We start from the raw sequence: 21,235 nt of genomic DNA, 5'->3' as shown, positions 1-21,235 counted from the left end.
ATGACATAAATTTCAATGTAGCAATTATGGGGTACTGTCACATCAATAAGTTGGGAAACAATCACCCTTCATTTGTGAGAATAGTTTTTTTTAATCTTTTATATAAACATTTTCTCTCTTCTATAAGAACACAAAACGACTTCTCTTACATATTCAGAGATCGTCTTCTCTTCCTTCTTTGGTTTTATATTTTTTCTTATTGAGTCCTTTCTTTATTTAGTAATAAACAATTTTTCAACTTATTCAAATGTCTTCCTCAAGTAATAATATTGAAGTTCAGCAAGCGTGGATGTATGAGCGTATGGATCCATATAAGGCGAAAGTTTCTGTAGAATATGAAGTTGGGTTGGAGAACTTCTTGAATTTTGTGCAGCAACGATTATATGAGGGAGGTAGAATTTGGTGTCCATGCCGGCAGTGTAAAAACGGAGAGCTTCTTCGCACAAATATTGTCCACAGGCATTTATATAACAAGGGGTCTCAACCCAACTACTATGTTTGGACAGCTCATGGAGAAATGTTCGAGCCTCAATACCAATATCAAGAGCAACACGAAATTTTTGATAATACTGGGTTTCAAACACCCGAACCGGAATGGAATGCTAATGCATACATAGGTCAGTTTGCCTCTACATAAGAAATCTTGATGCCACAAACAAGGTATTTATGATAAAAAAATATATATATTTAATTTAGAAGTATATAGTTAATAAAAAAGACAAAAAATAATAAATGCTATATATATAAATTTATATATATTTATAGGTTGTGTATATAGACAATAATTAACAACATTACTGAAATATTTTTTTTTTCCTTTTAGTATAAATACTAAAAGAGGTGAATACTCTGATGAACCTATTGTACCTGATAATGCGTGGGAAGTCCCTAACTCTGAGGCTGCAAGTTTTTCAACCGTTTAAATACTGCTAGTGAACCTCTTTATAATAATTGTGTAGAAGGCTTGTCACAATTCTCGTTAGATGTTGATGTGATGCACATTAAGACGGATCTATGTGGTATGTGTCTTTAAAATGTTGTGTAACTTGTTTCTATATTGACTTGTTTTGATATTTTTAACTTCTAGTAAATTGATGTGTGTTGTCTTACATTTTAATTATATGTTTAGGGTGGTTGTTGGTATGTGTCTTGCTATAATTGTCTTTTGTTACACAGCTATGTAGAAAGCATTGCAGGTACAAACCAGTTTACTTCAGAAGAAAGTAAAATACAATCGTAGATACTGAATGAAGAAGACAATACTAATACAATGTCTTTAACTATACTTTTTGTTTTGGTATTCAGGTTTGGGCTTGATAACCCTCCATGGAGAGCAATCATTGCTTCAATCCGGAGGCACTTTGATGGACCATGGTATAACATCTCCTCGGTTCCCAATGAGGCGCTCATGCAATGGTGGGGTGATTTCATCGTAAGTCATGTGTACATACTTTAGTAGTCAAACATCTCCATGTATATAGCATAATTTGTAACTACTTATACATTTTGTCTCGTTTTACAGCAAAGTTTTTATTGGGATGATGCAGTTGGCGGGGTATCATGTTCTTGGTTGCCGCCTCAGAGACATGATCTCGAAGGCCAAAGTTTCTGGTAATAAGCCAGAATGGATAAGTGGGGATATCTGGGAGATGATGCAGGAGTATTGGGGCACAGACGCATCTAGGAAGAAGAGCAAGATAGCTTCAGAGAAACGCTTGTCTTCTCGTGATGGTTTTGGTCCACACGCTCACACATCTTGATCACGTTCATACGACCAGCTCCGAGAGTTAATTGTAACTTTTCTGATGAACCTGGGTTTATTATGTTTGACTAGATATTTGTAAACGAAGTTGTAAAGTTATTGAACTATGTCTGTTTCCGTTTTAGCGACAAAAAGAAGGAATCTTGCCTTCAGTGCGTCGAATTCTCAGAGAGACTCACCTCAAAGCTGATGGCTCTTATGTGGATGATAGGGCGAGGTCGATTGAAGAAGAGATTCAAAGAGAGATTGATGCAGTCTCGCAACCCTCGGATGGCGCCTCACAAGGAGGTTCCTCTGCCACAGGGTTGACTCGGCTTCAGGAGGATGAACTTTTCTATAAGGTAACATGATCTCCTATGATATCTATTTGGATCAGTTTCAAACTTACTCTAAGATTTGGATTTATATTTTTTTTACATATTCTATTGTTCATCTATCATGAACAGGTATGATTTACTACTTTTGTTGTCTACACTGTTTGATAACCTATACATATTCGCTTGTTTGCTCAAGTTACAAGTGGGTCTTTATGAGACACATATTGATGTTATGAGATCAGATATTAACAACACTTTTTTTCATTAGGTTGTACCATCTCAAAATGGGAGGCAGAAACTACATCCGGTGAGCGTGGAGAAAGCTCAGCTGGTGCAGTGGAAAGGATCTCTCTTGAACGTCAACTCACATCTCTTCAAGAGCAGCTGGGTAATGTTGTGGAATTTATGAAGCAATATATGCCTGAAGGTGGCTCACACTCTTTTCCATCGGCTCAACCAACTAATGGTATGGGTGCATCAGTGACCAGCCCAACTCAAGCCAACAACAGGGACAACCGAGATGCCAATCCTGAAGATGCTGACATCCATCTCAGTCATCCCACTAATGTGCCTGATGAGACTCATGAGCCAGAAGACGATGACGGTGATGCATTTCAAGGTAGCATCGTCTGATGAACACTCAATATCAGCTTTCTTTAACTCCTGCTCTTTTGTTTTAATACTTTGAGCAGAGTCTTTTGATTTATATCTCTACTCTGTACTGTGGTCTAAAACTCTGCTTTCCATTTCGGTTTAAAACTCTGATCTGTAGTCTTTTGCTGAAAGCTCTGCTCTGTAGTCTTTTGTCTGCTGGTAAAACGTTGTATCACTTCCTGTTTGTACCTTTGTATCTTATTTGTACTTTTGTTTTCCATTTGGCGCAACATATTAAACCTTGCATCAGAAGTCAACGACTTCCATAACAAACTAACATTTCAAATAAGATACGCATAACGGAACAACCAGATAGCTACGAGACGATTACGTTGCAACTTTGTTACAATTCTTTTTACAACACACAGCTAATTAGTTACCGTTTATATTGTAATAAATCGAAACTAATTTGTTACAGTAACGCGTAGCTAACTCTTACGGAATATCCGAAGCTAACTGTGAAAACTATGCGACAAACACCTTTTCCCAATTAGTAACAAGTTAATGACAAACACCCTTGAAGATTGTTGTGAATATGTAACCACAACATTTTTGTCATGTTTTGTAACCATTTGCTACTAATACGGTCGACGACAATTGTCTCAAATAAGCTTAGATAACTGTATCAATTAGTAGCATGCTTGTCACAATTTCGGCTGTCTCTAATCTGTAGCAATTTGCAATGAATTGCGATGAAGGAGTCAGTTTGTGACGAGTAAATAATTACTAACTTTTTTGTAACAAATCTGTAACAATTTATTTGTAGCTACGGAAAACAAGTCATTCCTACACATTTGTTTGTAACTATACAACAAATTTTACATTTTCCTTTACCTCTATTTTGTATCAAAGTTGTTGTGCAATAAAATATTTCTTCCGTTTCTTTATAGAAAATTGATTTATTTGCACGATTCTACAAACAACATATTATTTTACTTGTTGCATATATTTTGGTTTGATTTTTTATTGTAACAAACACAAAATAATTAAAAAATAGTTATATTACAAAACAAAACTATTGGATGAATGATTTATAAATCCATATAAAGTTGTAAAATTATAAAAATTAAAATATATGAATTCTGAAATGATATGTTTTATCCTTCATTTATATTATTATATTTTCACTTTCAAATCCATTCAAATTTATTTAAACTAAATTGTGGGTTTTAAAATCCAAAAACAAATTACTAAACGAATAACATGAAATTTTAATTTTGAACTAAATCATATAACTAATAATACATAATTTGGATAAGTTTTTTAAAATTAATGATTAAATAACACATAATTTTTGTTTGAATTTTCAAATATTTTAAAATGATAGAACCAATAACCTTTAAATATTATTTAGTAATTAATATGATTATTTTAATAATTAGGTTTTGACCCCACGAACATATTGTTAAGCCAAATACTTTGTCTCTTTCTTTAGCTTCTTAGCTAGTTATAAACTACAAGAATGTTGTTTTGTTGACAAGTCTCATAGACGCTTAACTAATATGGCGACCGAGACCTTTTGAAACGCACCACATTGCTAAGTCTTCTTCAAAATTAACACTTTCCTCTTATTGATGTTATTTATGTATACGTTAAATAAAATATTTCAAAATACCTTAACACGGTATGTTAATTACATATTCCTCTTTTTCTTAGTCAGTTCTTAGAAAGTGTCAAAACAAGATGGAATAGACCTTTTGATTAATTCCACTCAAATTTCGTTTAGTCATTAAAAGGCGACTGGTTTAGTCAAAATGTTGATTATTTAATAATTAACTAAATCTGTTCTTAAGATTTACGCGTGTGCCCTAGCTACCTGCCTACCTCTCTCTATATAAGAGTAGACGCATGCATCAATATTTCTCAAAATCTCTCTAAATATCATTACTCTCAAATTCAAGTACAATCTAAAATAAATAATAATAACGAACTAATTAACGTCCAAGCAAATGGAAATTAAGGTTATTGCACTAGTAATCACACTATGTGTAGCATCATGGGATACTGTAGAGGGAAGATCTTTTAGATTTTCTACGACTCCACTAAATCGTTATAGCTTTCCTCCTCATTTTGATTTTGGTGTTGCTTCTTCTGCTTATCAGGTTCGTTACTTTATTTTACTTTATTTTATTTCTTATAGATGAGTTAGAACTCGTATTGAATTTGTTTATGTACGTGGATGGAATCCAGTATGAAGGTGCTGCAAAAGAAGGAGGGAGAACTCAAAGCATATGGGACAATTTCACACATGCATTTCCAGGTTCACATTCTATTTCACTCATTCAAAAAGTTTTATATAGAGAGAGATATATATATACGAGGTCAGTTATAAATAGTAAGTAATTTTTTTTGCAGAAAGGACAAGCATGGACAATGGAGATGTTGCCGTTGACTTTTATCATCGTTATAAGGTCTGTGCATATGTCCATCTTTACTTTTTATATGTTATATAAAATGCATGCATAATATCAGAATAATTATGCTTTAAGATAATATTTTTTCTCTTGACGCAAAAACTTATATTAATGTAAATGAGCAGGAAGACGTCCAACTAATGAAGGGAATGAATATGGATAGTTTCAGATTTTCCCTGTCCTGTTCAAGAATATTACCAAGTAAGTACACTTATCTGTTTGTTTCTACTTTTTTAGAATGGACTTATATTCTTAGATCTCCTATTTTTTTACTATTTAGAAAAACAAATATTTTACCTTTTTCGAATTTTTAAATTTCAGGTGGAAAACTAAGTGATGGGGTCAATAAAGAAGGGGTTCAATTCTACAAGAATCTTATTGATGAGCTTATCGAAAACGGTCAGATTTCATATGCTTAATTAATTATATTAGTTGGTTGTTCAAACAAAAAAAATTTATACTATTAGTGTGCAGATCAACTGCTCGATTTAAATTCAAAGTGAATAGTTAAGTTTTGTGTTTGGAATGTTATTCATTACATATATTTAAAAAACTTAAACATACATGCAGGTATCAAACCTTTTATAACAATTTATCATTGGGATATACCGCAAGCTCTTGACGACGAGTATGGTAGCTTTTTAAGTCCTCGAATCATGTAAGTTAATAATCCAAGATCCATCCATGGTGTTTACCATTTACACATCTAAAAAGATGTTGTTTGACCTTTTTTTTTGTTGTTTCATACAGAGATGATTTTAGAAACTATGCCAGATTTTGTTTCCAAGAGTTTGGGGACAAGGTTAGTATGTGGACAACGTTCAACGAGCCATATGTGTACAGCGTTTCGGGTTATGATGCGGGCAACAAGGAATGGGTCGATGTTCCAAATGGGTAAATAGTTTGTGTGTAGCTGGTGATTCGGGCACGGAGCCTTATTTAGTATCTCACCACCTTCTTCTTGCTCATGCTGCTGCCGTTGAAGAATTCAGAAAATGTGACAAGGTACACAAAAACAACTTTCAAATAATAGAGTCTTCATATTTTAGGAATTTTTAACTCAATAATGAGTTGATAGATTCATATCACTTAATCTAAGAAAAAGGATTTAATGCAAAAACAAGTGACATTTTAAATGAATGTATTTGTGAAACAGATCTCAAAAGATGCTAAGATAGGCATAGTGTTGTCTCCTTATTGGTTCGAGCCATATGACATTGCTTCTGATGCTGACAAAGAAGCAGTTGAAAGAGCTCTTGCTTTCAATCTTGGTTGGTAAGTTGTCATCTAGTTGGCTCATTGCCTCGTTCTGTGTTATTAATTAATAATCTATCAGAAGGAATACAAAAAAAAATCAAGAGTGCTTCTCTAATCTAATCTTGTGCTAAATTTAGCTTACATTTTTGTCTAGGCATCTCAGCCCTTTAGTGTTTGGAGACTATCCAGAGTCGATTAAGACAAATGCTGGAAATAGATTGCCGTCTTTCACCAAAGAGCAATCTATGATGGTTAAAAATTCATTTGATTCTATCGGAGTAAATTACTACACTGCACGATTCGTCGCTCACGATCTTCACGTCGATATTTCTCGGCCTCGCTTCATGAATGACCAACACCTCCAATACAAAAGTTAGTTCGATCTCATAAAAAAGATTTATTTGGCTTTCAAATTGTCTTACCAAGAAAATACTAATGTTACAACAACTAATGATATTACATTTATCATTTTCTTATTAGTGACAAATCGTAGTGGCGACAACATCTCATCAGAATCGGTACGTACGAACTTCAATATATATCACAACAACTTATTCTTCCAACTTTATAATGAGTTTTAGTATGTTTAGCAATACATAATTTTTACCATTCTTTCTGTTTCTTTTTCCTTAAATTCAGGATGGGTCCAAAATTCTCTGGTCATATCCGGAAGGGTTTCGAAAGATTCTTAATCATATCAAAAATACATACAACAATCCAACTATTTATATAACTGAAAACGGTAAGAACGTTAGAAACATGATCAATATAGTCTCCATATCTATTTCTCTGTGTTTAATATCAGTAGTAACCACATGAAAATATATAGGTTTCGATGACTACGAAAACGGAACAGTGACACGTGAAGAGATACTAGAAGATACAAAGAGAGTAAAGTACCACCAAGAACATCTACAAGAACTCCAGAAAGCGATCACGTAAGAAAATTTCACTATCTATGAATAAAACTGATTGGTATATCAGTATATAGTTAATTAATTAGTAGAGTCCTGGAATTATATAATTCATGTAATGTCCACAAATATGCAGCGAGGATGGGTGTGACGTGAGAGGCTATTTTACATGGTCCTTGTTGGATAATTTCGAATGGGAACATGGATATGCAGTGAGGTTCGGTCTGTACTACGTTGACTACTCGGATGGTCTAAAACGACATGCTAAAAATTCAGCCAAATGGTTCAAGCATTTTCTTCAAAGATCCGAAAAGCCAATGCCGATGGATCTGTTTCAGAGTGTCAAGAGTTGGTGGTCTACATTACAAATGATTTAAGCTCATTCTGAGGAAGAAAACTTAATGATGAAAAGTAACTGATTCTTTAATCTAGTTCTTGGTAAACTTATGCGATATAAGTAGGTTAATATTAAGATATACAAACTATATATTTTTTTTTTACGTTTTCTAATTTATTCATAAAGTTTCTTTTGAGATCACTCGTGTACATATAGTTCGTTCTTTCCATGAATAAAGATCGTCATTCATTTTGGCGTGGTATGACTGTATGAGAGACTTATAGGTATATTTTCCGATTCTTGCGTTTCCGGGAGTTATCTTCTCGAATATATATTTTTATTTCTGCGAGTCAGTTTTGTTTCTCGCGTGATTGATAGAAGTTTTGTAGACGTTATCATGGACTCTATACATATATAAAAATGATCTAATATGGGGACAAGGGCAAGTTGAGAAGAAAGTCTTTCAACTCGGGAGAAAAAGAGGAGAAACTTAATGAATGAACGAACGATAATTGTGTGTTTTTCTTATTATTGAATGATCCAGCAATTTCAAAATAAGTTTTCTTTTCATATTCCATTCAATTATTTATGGTGATTTTATGATTGACCTAGAAAAAAAATGTTTTCATTATTAACAAGACTTGGTGGTCTCCAACAGATTCTTCACAGCAGTTGACCCACGGGCCACGGTAGAGGCGGATGTCGGCCAATATATATAGATAGGCTTATTTGGACCATGATATTTTGTTCGGCCTTAAAGTAATCTAATCTCAAACCAAGATGTTTTGGAATATATTACTGCCATCGAAGAACAAAAGGTTCTCTAAAGTTATTACGAAGATATTTTAGCAGTCTAGCTAGACTAGAAGTTTGGAATCGATAAATTATTGTTTTTATTACCTTAAACAAAATATATGTGGGAGTGTACAATCGAACATCAGTGCTGCTACATAGATTTGTAATATATATGCCTACTAGACAAACACAAAGGCGAGAGACATATATGTATGATAATAGTATCTTAGTCGTTGTTCCGAAAGTTCTCGAGGCAATGTTCTTGGTCCAGATTCCTACTCCAAAACTTCTTGTAGTACTCTGCGTAAGTGAAGTCTCTGTAGACTGGCTTCGCTTCGTCGTTCTCGTCTTCCCACAAAGGTTTGGCCGGGCTCATGACAGCACATTCAGCTGGGCACAGAAACGACGCGACAGATAGTCTTGGGTTTTCGGTGTTTGTTACAGCTCGATGCCAAACACTTTTGTATACTCCGTTACTCAATGCCTGAAAACACACATTTAGTTCAGATTTTATTTAGTACTAGACAAAACATTAGAGATATCTTGTGAGAAAAAAAAAGTAACACTTTAAATCAATGTTAATTAATTAAGTATATTGAAAATGTCTCAATAATTAATACATAATAATTAATTAAGTATATTGTAAATGTTACATCACTAGCCCACCGGCTACCACTCCTTTCATAACGAGTGATGATGATACCTACTTTTATGTTTAAACTCTTTAATAATTTAACAAGTACCTGTAATTGGTCACCAATGTTGATGACAAAAGCATCAGGATGTGGGTTAACGGCGAACCATTGACCGTCGATCAAGATCTGGAGACCGCAAACGGTTGTGTCTTGGAGAAGGATGGTGAGTGCGTTTGGGTCAGTGTGAGCAGGTAAACCATAAGTGAGCTCAGGCTCAGGACATGGAGGATAATAGTTAACTGCCATGTGTTGACCTTGTTCACCAAGCACGTTCTTCATGTAATCTTTTTCTAAACCTAAGCTCTCTGATATCAATTCCTCTATTTTAAATCCCACTTCTCTTACTTCTCTACTGTATTTACTCACTATTTCCCTGCAACAACACAATACACAATTATTAGTTACTCAAAGTTTTTTAACTTGTCATAAATAAGATACCTACCAAATGGCTTTCAGTTTAGTGCGCCGTTTTCTATGACATTCTAACAGGGTGATTGATTTGAAAAGGGGTCTAGTTTTATTTTAAAGTTCTTAAAGCTACAATTTTATTATATTTTTACTCACAATTCTACTTTTCCACAGATTATTTCAGTTTACATTTCTATTTTAAAAAATCAACTTATCAAAAGTGGTGAAAAATATCATGAACTTTACTTAATTATAGTGAATTAAATAAATGACTTTATATGAAGCAACAATTTAACAGTTTGATTATTCGTTTACAGATTATTCTTTTTTCTGAATTATTAAAAATTTTGGATCTAGAACCGCACATCTCTTGGTGCCAAAAATTAGAACATTTTATATGGTTTCAACATGAGCTCTAGGTTTTATCTGAGAATTTTTACCAGTTAAGCTATTGGCACTTAATATTCTAGTACTATAATATTCATTTACATAGTCTATTAATAATAGAAGAAAAAAAATCAATAATTTTCTAAAAAAATTGATATTAGCATTTTAAATTCGTTTTATTTTCTAAAAGCTAATCGATGTATATGATATTTCAATAATTTTAATATTTGTAGTATTTTTATTATAATTGAAGTAAGGGCCCTCAATCCTCATATACCTGGACAGATCTGCAGTATTATTAACACTACCAGTTTTAAAATGAATAGTGGAACACGTAACTCATGCACGTTGTAGCTTCTAAGTTTGAACAAACCCGAGGAATTGTGGCAAAATAATAAAATACGAAAGATATTAAAAAAGACCAAGTCAATGAAAATGACAATAGAGAACCGATTAAAACAGATTGGCATGATATCACGACGCTGACGCCAACGCGGTTTAATAGTGACGTCTCGTCCCCGTAAGTCACAATTCATCCCCATAAGTCACAATTCACAACCATACATTTATCTATATTTTATTTTACTTCTATAGTATATTTTTTCGCATCGTGATTTTTAATCATGTCCACCTTCTAAAAGTATGATGGAAAACTTAAGTTTATCACTATAATGTATATCATTCCCTATTTTATATGAATTTTTATTAAATTGGAACTTTTAGCTTATGCAAATAACTTATAGGTTTAAATATACATATCAACATTGTTACATAATAGTGATAATACTATATTTACATGAGAAACTTATGAGGTGTGTAACAATAAAACGACAAAAATAAAGTAATTACTAATTAGATGTCTATATTCGTAGTAGTCACTAGTCAGAGACACACAAAAAAAATCATTATAATAAATTGTTGTCACATAGTATTGATATCCTAATTTATGTTAATTGTCATTTAGCTAACTAACCCTTGAATTAAAATATTACAAGCACTTTTGATGCCGGGTCTTGGCCGGTGTTGACTCTTAACTTTTTGTAACAATTCAGATGGAGATTTGTCGGAACTCGGAATGACTCAGTTTTTAAAGAGTTTGGAAGTTTTTTATCGTGAGATTGTGCTTCAATATCTCTACTTGTCTATTTCCACCAACACATCTTTAATTATCGAGTCTTATATTTCAAATGTAAATGTGTCTATATATATATATATTCTTAACTTATCTAATAAATACATGTACTAGTACGTAGCACACACACGTTGCTGTTCATAATCAGTTATATTCTATGGTCTACCGAACAAGTCGGTTGAAGTAATTCACACGGGTTTAAATTTTTGTGAACACATCGCATTCCCAATTATTATAATAAGGCCGACCAACAACTACAAGTACATATGTAGTGTATGTGCATAGTGTATATATGCATGTAAAGATTTCATAAATCTTAGCAACCATGTGATCACATGGTGAACCAAATCGGAAAAGCATGAACCAACAAATGGGACCACGAGTTATTTATCTTTTACCATTATAAAAAAAAATTCTAAAGAGTCGGTTTCAAGAAAAAAAAACAAAAAATAGTTGACTCGAATTAGGCGAATTTTTCATGTAATCCAAATCTGAATCGTCTTCTGTGTATTTTAAAATTACATTTTGCTATTTTGAACTAAATATATTTCATAAGAATATGCCATTCTTGTTATTAAAAAGGGAAAAACAAGCCACGACAAATACTCTTAACCATTTGTACTAGTAACGTGTTTGGATTCAAATTCGCATAATACTTAATTGTTTTTTTTCTTAAAGTAAAACTTGTTGTTCATAAAAGTATAATATTCTGGTGCTAAGGTTGTGTTTGTATCTTTTATGATGTAGTAGACATTGAGTTTTTTTTCTGCTGCAGATACACATCTAAAGGGAAGGGGTTCTTGCTCTAGTTTTGTTTTGTTCTGTTTTTTGATGAATCATTGCGCATATAAAATGTTTAGAAGGTATACACCTCACCTTATATTCTTATTTTATATTTAGCCTAGACGCTTCCGAAGTATTTGGTTCACTAATAATCTATGGTATAAATGTAATCATATATATTGGTCACGATAGAACCTAAATCTATTCAGATAAAGATAGTCTAAAAAAAGCTAATAATATGCCTATTTTTGGCAATTCTGACACATCAAAAGTTACCATTAAATAAAAACATGACATACAATATTAGTATACCATAATAAAATCAATAGAATAGTTACTAAAAATATTTGAGAAAGAGAATGCAAAGTAAACTTTGAATTTATCAAAAATATACATATATACATATATATATATATATATATATATATATAGAAGTAAGTTTTAATTGCTTACTTGAATGAAGGAGGGTTTGAAGGCCACTCATTGACGTACTTGTGGATAGGATAGCAATGAAGTCTAAGATAGTCTCTCCAATTGTTAACTTCTTCTTTCTTCACATTGAAGCTCGTCGATAATCTTGTTGACCTCGTTGGATCGTCTGAATATAGCTTCATTTTTTCTTCCATAGACATGCTAAAGAACTCATGCGCAACACTCACCATATCATCTATTAGTTGTTTGTTAATTCCGTGATTTATAACCTATATATATATATAAATATATCCATCCAAATATTAGCCGTGAAAAAATAAAATAACTATAAAGTTTTTGGATATAAGTTCCAAATGACAAGAAAACAAAATTGTTTCATGATAATTTGAATATTCTTTAGTTGATGCAAAAAGCTTATAAGCGATCCTACTAATAAGTAGGTGTACCTGGAAGAAACCAAACCGGGCACAAGCTTGGTGGAGTTGTTGGATGAGAAGAGATCGATCTGAGGAAGAGAGATCGATGAGAGGGAAATCTTCCAGTTGAGATACTTCGGAGAGTCGTGGACGGTCGGGGAGTGGCCGGACATAGTTTTCCGGCAAAGTAGTGAGACGGAGACCGGTGGATATCAGCTTTGCCGCCATCTGATGTCAGAAAATTGAAGAAGAAGCAAAAAGGGTATAAGAGATAAATGAAGACTTGACTTTGAGTATGTGTATGCGATGTGCAGTTGTGCACCGATCATATAATATATAAACAATGCAGTAATACTCGGTCCTACTTAAAAAAATTTGTTTGCAAAATGTGTATATGTATTACTCGAGTTTACTAAATATTAATCCATCGAATATAAATATTGAGAGTGGTGTTTGAGGAATTTTCGAAAAGGACAACTGTTTTCAATCATAAGATTTGTGATCGAAATTTTGTATGCCTGAATACTTTTTTTCTTTTAGTACAACTCCTCTTGTAAGAGCAACTCCTATTGAACACTAAAACATTAAATGTGGTGTTTAACTCACTCCAACCAAACGGCAAAACGGCAAACATATGTTTTAAGTGTTTTATTAACAGTATTACATCATATTTGATATTAAAGTATATGCACAAAAACATTTTATTTTATTTTAATTTTATCATATAATTCAATTTTATTTGGGTTCTAAATCTTCAGTTTTACACCATGTGTTTTGTCTAAGAAAATGAATAATGATTAATCATTAAAAATACATTTGATTAAATATCAATAAGGTTGCTTTTTGTGTTAGAATATTTTGTTTAGACGTGTTTTTTAGTTATTTAAAATATGACACTTAAAAATATAAATGTATTGTGTGTTGTAAAGCTCTCTTATGTATTGTGTCTTCATTTTTGTCCAATTTCATTTAGTTAATCTTCCTTTTTATACCATAAATTTAGAAAATAAATAATTATATACATTTTTATATTTATCATTCATTTTACCATATTACAAATTTAGGCCGTGACAAAACAAACGTGCAAATTAGTAGACTCTGATGTGGTCAATAGTAAAAAAAAAAAACAGAAAACATACCTATTCACCTAATTTAAAAACTATTGTTCTTTTACAAATTTTCTTTTGTTTCTATCAATATTTTTTTCAAATAGTCTTAATCTTTTAATATATGGTTTTAGAGTTTTAATTAGATCCTCAAAAAGTTTTAACCTCCAAATTAATCTAAATTTATGATTTATTTCAACTAATGTCATGAAAATAAATAAAGATCTATCTTTACTTCAGCAAAAGAACCTGTCAGCTCGACAGACAGACTAACCAATTGACGCAATGCATTTTTTATGCAATTTATGGACTCCATGTATTAGAAGAACGCATTAATTGCTAGGTTAACAGGAGCATCAACTCTACTGAAGATGATAAGAGATATAGGTTGTTAAATCAAGAAGATGACAAGTATTGGCTGTATACTAGGATGTTTCCATCGATTGTGGCTCAGTATTTGTCAACCTTAGAACTAGAAGTGGTTCAATATGGTGACTGAGATTGAGAAACGTTTTTGGTGATGTTTAAGGCAAGGTTCTACTCCCATTATAGCGAGTCCAGCGAGGACAATTCAGGATAGAACTATGAATTTTATTAGGAAGATGAAAAAATTATCTTTTTTTTTAGATTTTTTTATCTTTTCTTAGATTTTTTTGAAACTATTATTTTAAAAATAAAAATAATTAAGCAAAATATTTTTCAAATCACATGATACTAAAAGGTAATGCTGAACATTTATAATTAATTAAGAAGGTGAGAGTAATTGAGAAGGTGAGATTATATTGAAAATTTTATTTTTATTATGAGATCATGAATATAAAAATAACAATATTTATTTTGTACTAAATTATTTTTTTATTCAGTATATGTATTTTCTAAAATGAAAAGTTTGGGATATTAAACAATCAAATAAAAAAGAATGATTTTTTTTTTAGATTTTTATCAAAATCAAATTCGGTAAGTGTTAAACTTTAATGTTATAAAAAAAAACATAGACAACGGACTTGATTAATTGTGGCTTTAGAATCTTTCCACAACCATATTTTGGTTTATATCTCTATATCTACATCAGCTATCTTTTAGAACCTTTGAATTTCTTTGTTATACTAACATTCAAAATATTTCTAAATCAACTTTTGTTATACAAAACATTTTTCTAAAACACATAATTTTATGATTTCCTAAATATTGATTTCTAAAGGTAAAATATTATAGCAATAAAATCTACAGTCATAGAGAAAAAATTATAACTTAAAATTTACAGTCACGTTAGTTATCAAAAAAAAAAAAAAAATACAGTCACGTTAATGATTTTTTTTGTTATTAATGGTATGATTGGTTATATATGAAAAGGAAAAAAAAATTCACTAATTAGCAAGAGTACAGTGACAAGACATGGTAGGTACTAACCACCTATGACACTTATGACGTATCTTGATTCTGGATCGGATTTAATAATCTTAGGTCTCTATACCACAAATTCTTTTCTGCATTATTCCCATTTATTTTTACTACCCCTTTTTTAACGAAAGGATAAAACTACCTTTCTAACAATTTTTAAAAGAAAATTAAACATTCAAATTGTACATGTTGTACCCTACTTGTACCAGTTGCACCTCACATAGTGAGATTCAAACCCTGGACGCGCGCACATGCACATGGAGCTCGCAACCATTGAGCTACTGTGTTTTTCGTTGAACACTAACTGGTTTAATTATATTTAACATTTAACAACCTTCATTAAGGATAATATTGTCTTTTTAACATTGAAAGTTTTTTGAGAAATTGTTTTGATAGAAAGAGGATATGAGATTTTAGTCCGGATCTGATCTCACTTCCGAATGAAAAGGTCTCTTTTTTCTCTTTTTTTTAGTAAAAGAGAAAAGATCCTGTTTGTACAACTAAAACTTAAATAAAAAAAGTTAATTTGAAAAGAATTTGTGATATTACTATTTTATTTTATAGCATAAATTTCACTTTTAGTTATTTATTTAAAAGGATTTAGATTTGTATCCACATGTGCAAATTATAATTTCATTAGATATTCCGAGCTCAAGGGTGATATCTGGATCCAGCTATAGTTCACATTAAAATAAAATCAAATAACCAATCTTTTTTTCTTTTTTTTTTCTTTTTGGACATGATAAAGAAATTCTATATACCTAAAGTATATACTATTGTCTTTTGATGATATTAATGTCATCACAGCGTCATAGTAATGACGTCATAATGATTGCTGTCGAAGGCGTAGGATACCATGTCATCCCTGCGTCATTGCATAAGTGTAATATATGATAATTCTTTTTAGTTTAGTAGAAAAGTAATTGCAAATGTTGCACAGAAGACACGATGACAAAGTAATTTAAATAAATTTTTCTCTTAATAAAATTACGACAGACTTTTTTAAAACGAGAAGACATTAATTAACCTCTTTGGACAAGAAGATAATTTTTTTTGTAAACGAAAAAAAAATCATTTTTTTCTTTGACCTCTTCCAATTTTGTTTACAAGGAAAATAAAGAAGAATTATTATAAGAAGATATAACCTTTTTTATTGGAAGGGCATGTGGCCCCTTCACTTTTAACGTTTAAACATTTTATAAATATTTTATTATAAAATAATTAATTAATAACATATTTAAATGATAGATAAAATTATTTAACTTTTTATCTACCTTTTATCCATCAAATAAATAGATAAAAGATATTATAAAATTATAAAATTTAATTATTATTATAATTTTTTTAGATATGATGATGAAATATAGTAATATATAATAGGGAAAAATCTTTCTAGACAATTCTAAAAACGATCTCACTGACTTATCACCAATTTACTTTTTCGGCGGTTTTTCTCCGTATATTGCGGTTTTTGGTACTCTCCATTTATTTGGTGTTTTATTTCCTTGAAAGTTCCTAAAGATGTCGAAAGATATTTGAGAAGCTCTTCAAAATCTTAATTTGGGTTCAGAAATAGCTCCTATGAAGATGTCTACAAAAAGCAATCAGATCCTGTGAAACCAATAATCGATTAAGTCTAGTAGTTAAGTGTTTAAATCCTCAACATTAAAAACCGATTGGAATAAAGAATGCTCTTCCTAAAGCTTGGAAGCTGCAAGACCGAGTAACAAGCAGAATAAATGATGATGGAACAGTTCAGTTCTTTTTAAAAGCAGAGAACCATTTACTAACGGTTCTTGAGAATGGCCTATGGTACTACAATCTCTGGATGGTAGCAATCGATCGATGGACACGGCGTAATCTTCCAACTTTTTTAACTGAAATTTCCTTTTGGGTAAAGATCATGAATATTCCGGAGGATTATAGATCTGAAGCAGTAGTCCGTGAAGTAGGTGGAGTTCTTGGTCATATTGATGATATAGGGTTTAATGAAGCTACTGAAGATTCGGATGGTGAGGTTTGGGCCCATGTTCAAATGAATATTAATGATCGATTGATCTTTGTGAGGTATATTGAATTTGATCAGTTTCAGCCATCAGTCATGATCAGATTCATATTTCCAAAGCTCCGAAAATTCTGCTTTAGATGTGGTTCCTTAAGGCATGAGCAATCAGTTTGTGATTATGGGAATCAACTGCTACAAATTGATGAGGAAGCTATTAGAAATGTTCTGGAACCTGTGCAGAATGAAGATCAAGGCGGAGATGAAAATATAAGCGACAATGTTGATTCCTCAACTCCAGTAGTTGGAGATCTACGACCTATGCTTCCACCTAGATTGCGTGACATTGATGACATGTCCATAACACCTGATTTTCTCCCGGTTACTACAAAAGAGTATGGTGCCACCTCAAAAGTGAATATGGGAGAAAAACGAATGGATATAGGTTCAGCACCAGATGACGAAACCTCGGCAAATATCAACAAGGAAGCTTCTTTGATTACACAACCTATACCTCAAGGTGAACCCTTTTTCAGAATGAACCAGTTTTCCCAGATGAATTCACGTCCCCACATATTGAGAGTCAGAAGAATGAAGCTGCAGACCCTACAAAAGCCATCGACAGAGGTCAAAAAAGGAAAGGGGAGGAAATTCCCCTTGAGGATCAAGCCTCTACGTCTAAGCCAAGATTCAAATATGATTACCAGGTTAAGGGGAGGGTGGAAACCCCTAAACCACCCCGCCAACCATGAGGATAATGCATTGGAATTGTCAGGGGCTTAAGAGGAATCCTCTGACAATTCCTTAACTAAAAGATATCAGGAAGGCTTATAAACCTGATATCTTATTCCTCATAGAAACAAAAAATGGAGTTAAGTATGTGAATAATCTAGGACATGATTTAGGCTTTTGTTCTAGTTTTATTCTCTCTTCTGATGGTCTTAGTTGGGGTATGGCTGTGTTTTGGAATGATAAAGTTCAAGTAGATTTTGTGGACTCACCTACTCTGAATTATACGGATATGTATGTCTCAGAATCGGGTTCTCCAACCTTTTGTGTTACTTATGTCTATGGGGATCCTGACCAGACGCATAGAAACAAAATGTGGGAAAAAATGACTTTGTGGGCTGATACTGGTTGTTATAGAAGTGAACCGAGGTTAGTGTTGGGCAATTTTAATGATATCAAGAGTAATGATTAGATGCTAGGAGGGCCTCATAGAAATGAGTCATCTTTCAAGGCCTTCCGAAGAATGTTATCAACAACTGGTCTTCATGAGCTAAAAACAGTTGGTGGAAAATACACTTTGTGGAAACCGATATTCCTATTCAATCTAAACTCGTATAGATAGAGCAGTAGCATCAGCAGAATGACAGGACCTATTCCCTACGACTTATGTACAACTCTTGGATTGGATAGGGTCGGATCATAGACCATTGTTGGTCCATACTGGTGGAGAGAAACAACGGGGATGTCCAATGTTTAGATATGACAATAATAGATGGAGATTCAACAAGGAGGTCAAGCAAGTGTTGCTGAACACTTGGAATTCTGATTGCTATTATCTTCCAGGTCATCAATTTCATGAAGCATTAAGAAGATGTAGATCATGCCTTTCTAGATGGAAGTCGCAGAATAATACTAATTCGGCAAAGAAAATCCAAGAGTTGAAGATTTTGATCCAACAAGAGTATAATACTAATCCATTGGATTTTGATAAAATAAAATATTTGAAATTTGTTTTAACTAAAGAGTACAAGATGGAGGAGGAATATTGAGCAGGATTCAATGGCTTCAAGCTGGTGATAGGAACACAAGGTTTTTTCATGCCAAAACCAAGCATAGAAGATGTTATAACCGAATCGATGCAATCACGGATGATAATGGGAAAGCTTGGACCTCTAAGAAAGACATTCATCGGGTGATTGTAGAATATTTTGATTTTTTGTATCTTTCAGGTAATAAGGGCAACATTGATATGGTGGTTCAGCATATTAAGCCTCGAGTATCACAGGAAATGAATGAAGCTCTGACCAAACCTGTCACAGAGGATGAGTTAGATCAAGCCATTAACCAGATGACCAGAGACAAAGCTCCGAGGCCTGATGGATTTAATCCCGGTTTTTATCAAGATCACTGGTCCACCATTCATACAGGTGTGTTTAAATTCGCTAAGTCTTTCTTCGAAGATTGCAACCTTGAACCAAAAATGAATCATACTCATATATGTTTAATATCGAAGATTGATCAGCCTAGTCAAGTTAAAGACTATAGACCAATCATTCTAACCAATGTTGCCTATAAGATTTTATCAAAAATTTTAGCTAATAGACTTAAATGTGGCTAAAGATTATTATCTCTAAAAATTAATCAGCTTTTATCCCAGGGAGGTTGATTACAGATAACATTTTAATTGCTCATGAGCTCATCCATTCACTGCATACTAGGAATTGAGTTCAGCCCTATTTAGCCGCAAAATTGGATATTAGTAAAGCTTTTGATAAAGTTGACTGGTGTTTTATTGAAGTAGTTATGAAGCAAATGGGTTTTTCGCATACTTGGTGTAATTGGATAATGAAGTTTATCTCTACTGTGTTGTATTCAGTACTTATCAATGGCCAACCAGTTGGTCATATCAAACCGCAGAGAGGTATTCGTCAAGGAGATCCCATTTCACCATATATTTACTTGCTTTGTACAGAAGCCTTATCTGCTTTAATTCAAGAAAATATATGTTTAGGCAAAATCCATGGTTTTAAAGCCAGCAGAAGTGGTCCTACAATCTCACATCTATTGTTTTCAGATGACTCATTATTATACTGCAAAGCCACAAATGAGGAATGTACAAATCTGCTAAATATAATAAGACATTTGCTAAATGTAATAGCAGATTTGCTAAATTCTAATCTGCTTTGCTAAATTCTACTTTCAGAATGAAGACCTTTGTTAAATGTAATAGCAGATTTCTGAAAATTTACCGCTTGACCTGATGCTTTCTCATATTTAAGTGAAACCTTAAAACCGGAGTATTTAAGTGGGAAGTTGACCTACGTCATGGCTTCAGTGTTGTTTGCCGTTTTCAGAGAGAAATAGAGAGAAAAAGAGCGTTCTTGGGAGATTTTGGAGTTTAGTGCTTTTCCTTGGAGATCTTTCTGTGGGAGTGAAGATCCAGGGCTAGAGACGTGTTAGGAGGATTGCTTGGGTGTTGGATTCGTCAGTGTGGGTCAGAAACTTCCTGCAAAGAGGTGAGTGCATGATCATGGCTGATATAAGACTGGGATTTCCTTTTGTCTTTCTTGTTTTGTGTTGTTGTGGTGTTTTTCTTGCTTGTTATAGTTGCTATAGGGTTCCTATGGTTTCATATGGCTTTTAGTCGAGTTTTTGACGGATTGGAGGTGATGGGAAGCGAGATTTGACTCCCGGCTTTAAGCAGATCGTGCATGCGAAGTCAGTGTTGATCGACACCAGGTGGGTGTCGGTCGACACCATGGAGCAGTATCGATCGAAACTGAGGGGTAGTGTCGGTCGACACCAATAGCCTGTGTCGGTCGACATCTCCCTTTTCAGCGAGTAGATGATACTTGTTTCTCTGGTTTATTGTGTTTGTTTGTTGATTGTATGACATTGGAATCTCAGTTGCTTGTGTTTATAGCTCAGTAGATGGGAGTATTGCGTTACTAAGTGTTTATAAAATACTCATGCATCTCAATTTTGTGTTTGTGGTGCAGGTAAAGGTAAAGTGTGATCGTGGAATTAAGGCAATGAAGAGGAGGATGTTTTAGTAGCTCGATTGGTTGTTGTTTGGCTTCTATTAGATTGCTAAAATTGAGTCCTTAGAATGTTGTTTAGGATTGTTGGTTCCTTGATTTATGCTGGTTTGGATTATTAGTTTATTTGGTATGAAATTATTATTAGTTATTTGTTTATTGATAACATCTATGTTTATCTGTTGTTGTGTGATTGGGATTAAGTTGATAATAAATATGAGATGAGTATATTATTATTGTTATAATAATTATTATA

At 32.8% G+C, this 21,235-nt stretch overlaps 1 protein-coding gene and 1 pseudogene across 2 annotated transcripts; one reads left to right on the top strand and one right to left on the bottom strand.

Moving 5' to 3' along the window:
- Positions 1-4,621: 4,621 nt before the first annotated feature.
- Positions 4,622-8,030, top strand: LOC104736477 (beta-glucosidase 31-like; annotated as a pseudogene). Its single transcript, XR_015578444.1, has 13 exons — positions 4,622-4,835; positions 4,924-4,993; positions 5,089-5,144; positions 5,273-5,348; positions 5,469-5,546; positions 5,718-5,805; positions 5,898-6,152; positions 6,304-6,422; positions 6,559-6,776; positions 6,885-6,922; positions 7,044-7,146; positions 7,234-7,342; positions 7,455-8,030. The product of XR_015578444.1 is annotated as a beta-glucosidase 31-like (transcript).
- Positions 8,031-8,524: 494 nt separating this feature from the next.
- LOC104736475 (protein DOWNY MILDEW RESISTANCE 6) lies at positions 8,525-13,359 on the bottom strand. The gene is made up of 4 exons (XM_010456470.3): positions 12,734-13,359; positions 12,309-12,556; positions 9,194-9,518; positions 8,525-8,934 (listed from the first exon to the last, which is right to left on the bottom strand). Exons 1-4 carry the CDS (start codon positions 12,929-12,931, stop codon positions 8,677-8,679), a joined length of 1,029 nt encoding a protein of 342 aa, XP_010454772.2. The 5' UTR covers positions 12,932-13,359; the 3' UTR covers positions 8,525-8,676.
- Positions 13,360-21,235: the final 7,876 nt, after the last annotated feature.

This window comes from Camelina sativa, chromosome 13 (assembly GCF_030686135.1).
Source record: "Camelina sativa cultivar CO46 ecotype springtype chromosome 13, ASM3068613v1".
NCBI lineage: Eukaryota > Viridiplantae > Streptophyta > Magnoliopsida > Brassicales > Brassicaceae > Camelina > Camelina sativa.
Note: the sequence above shows the minus strand (reverse complement) of the source record. Positions and strands in the feature narration are given on the sequence as shown.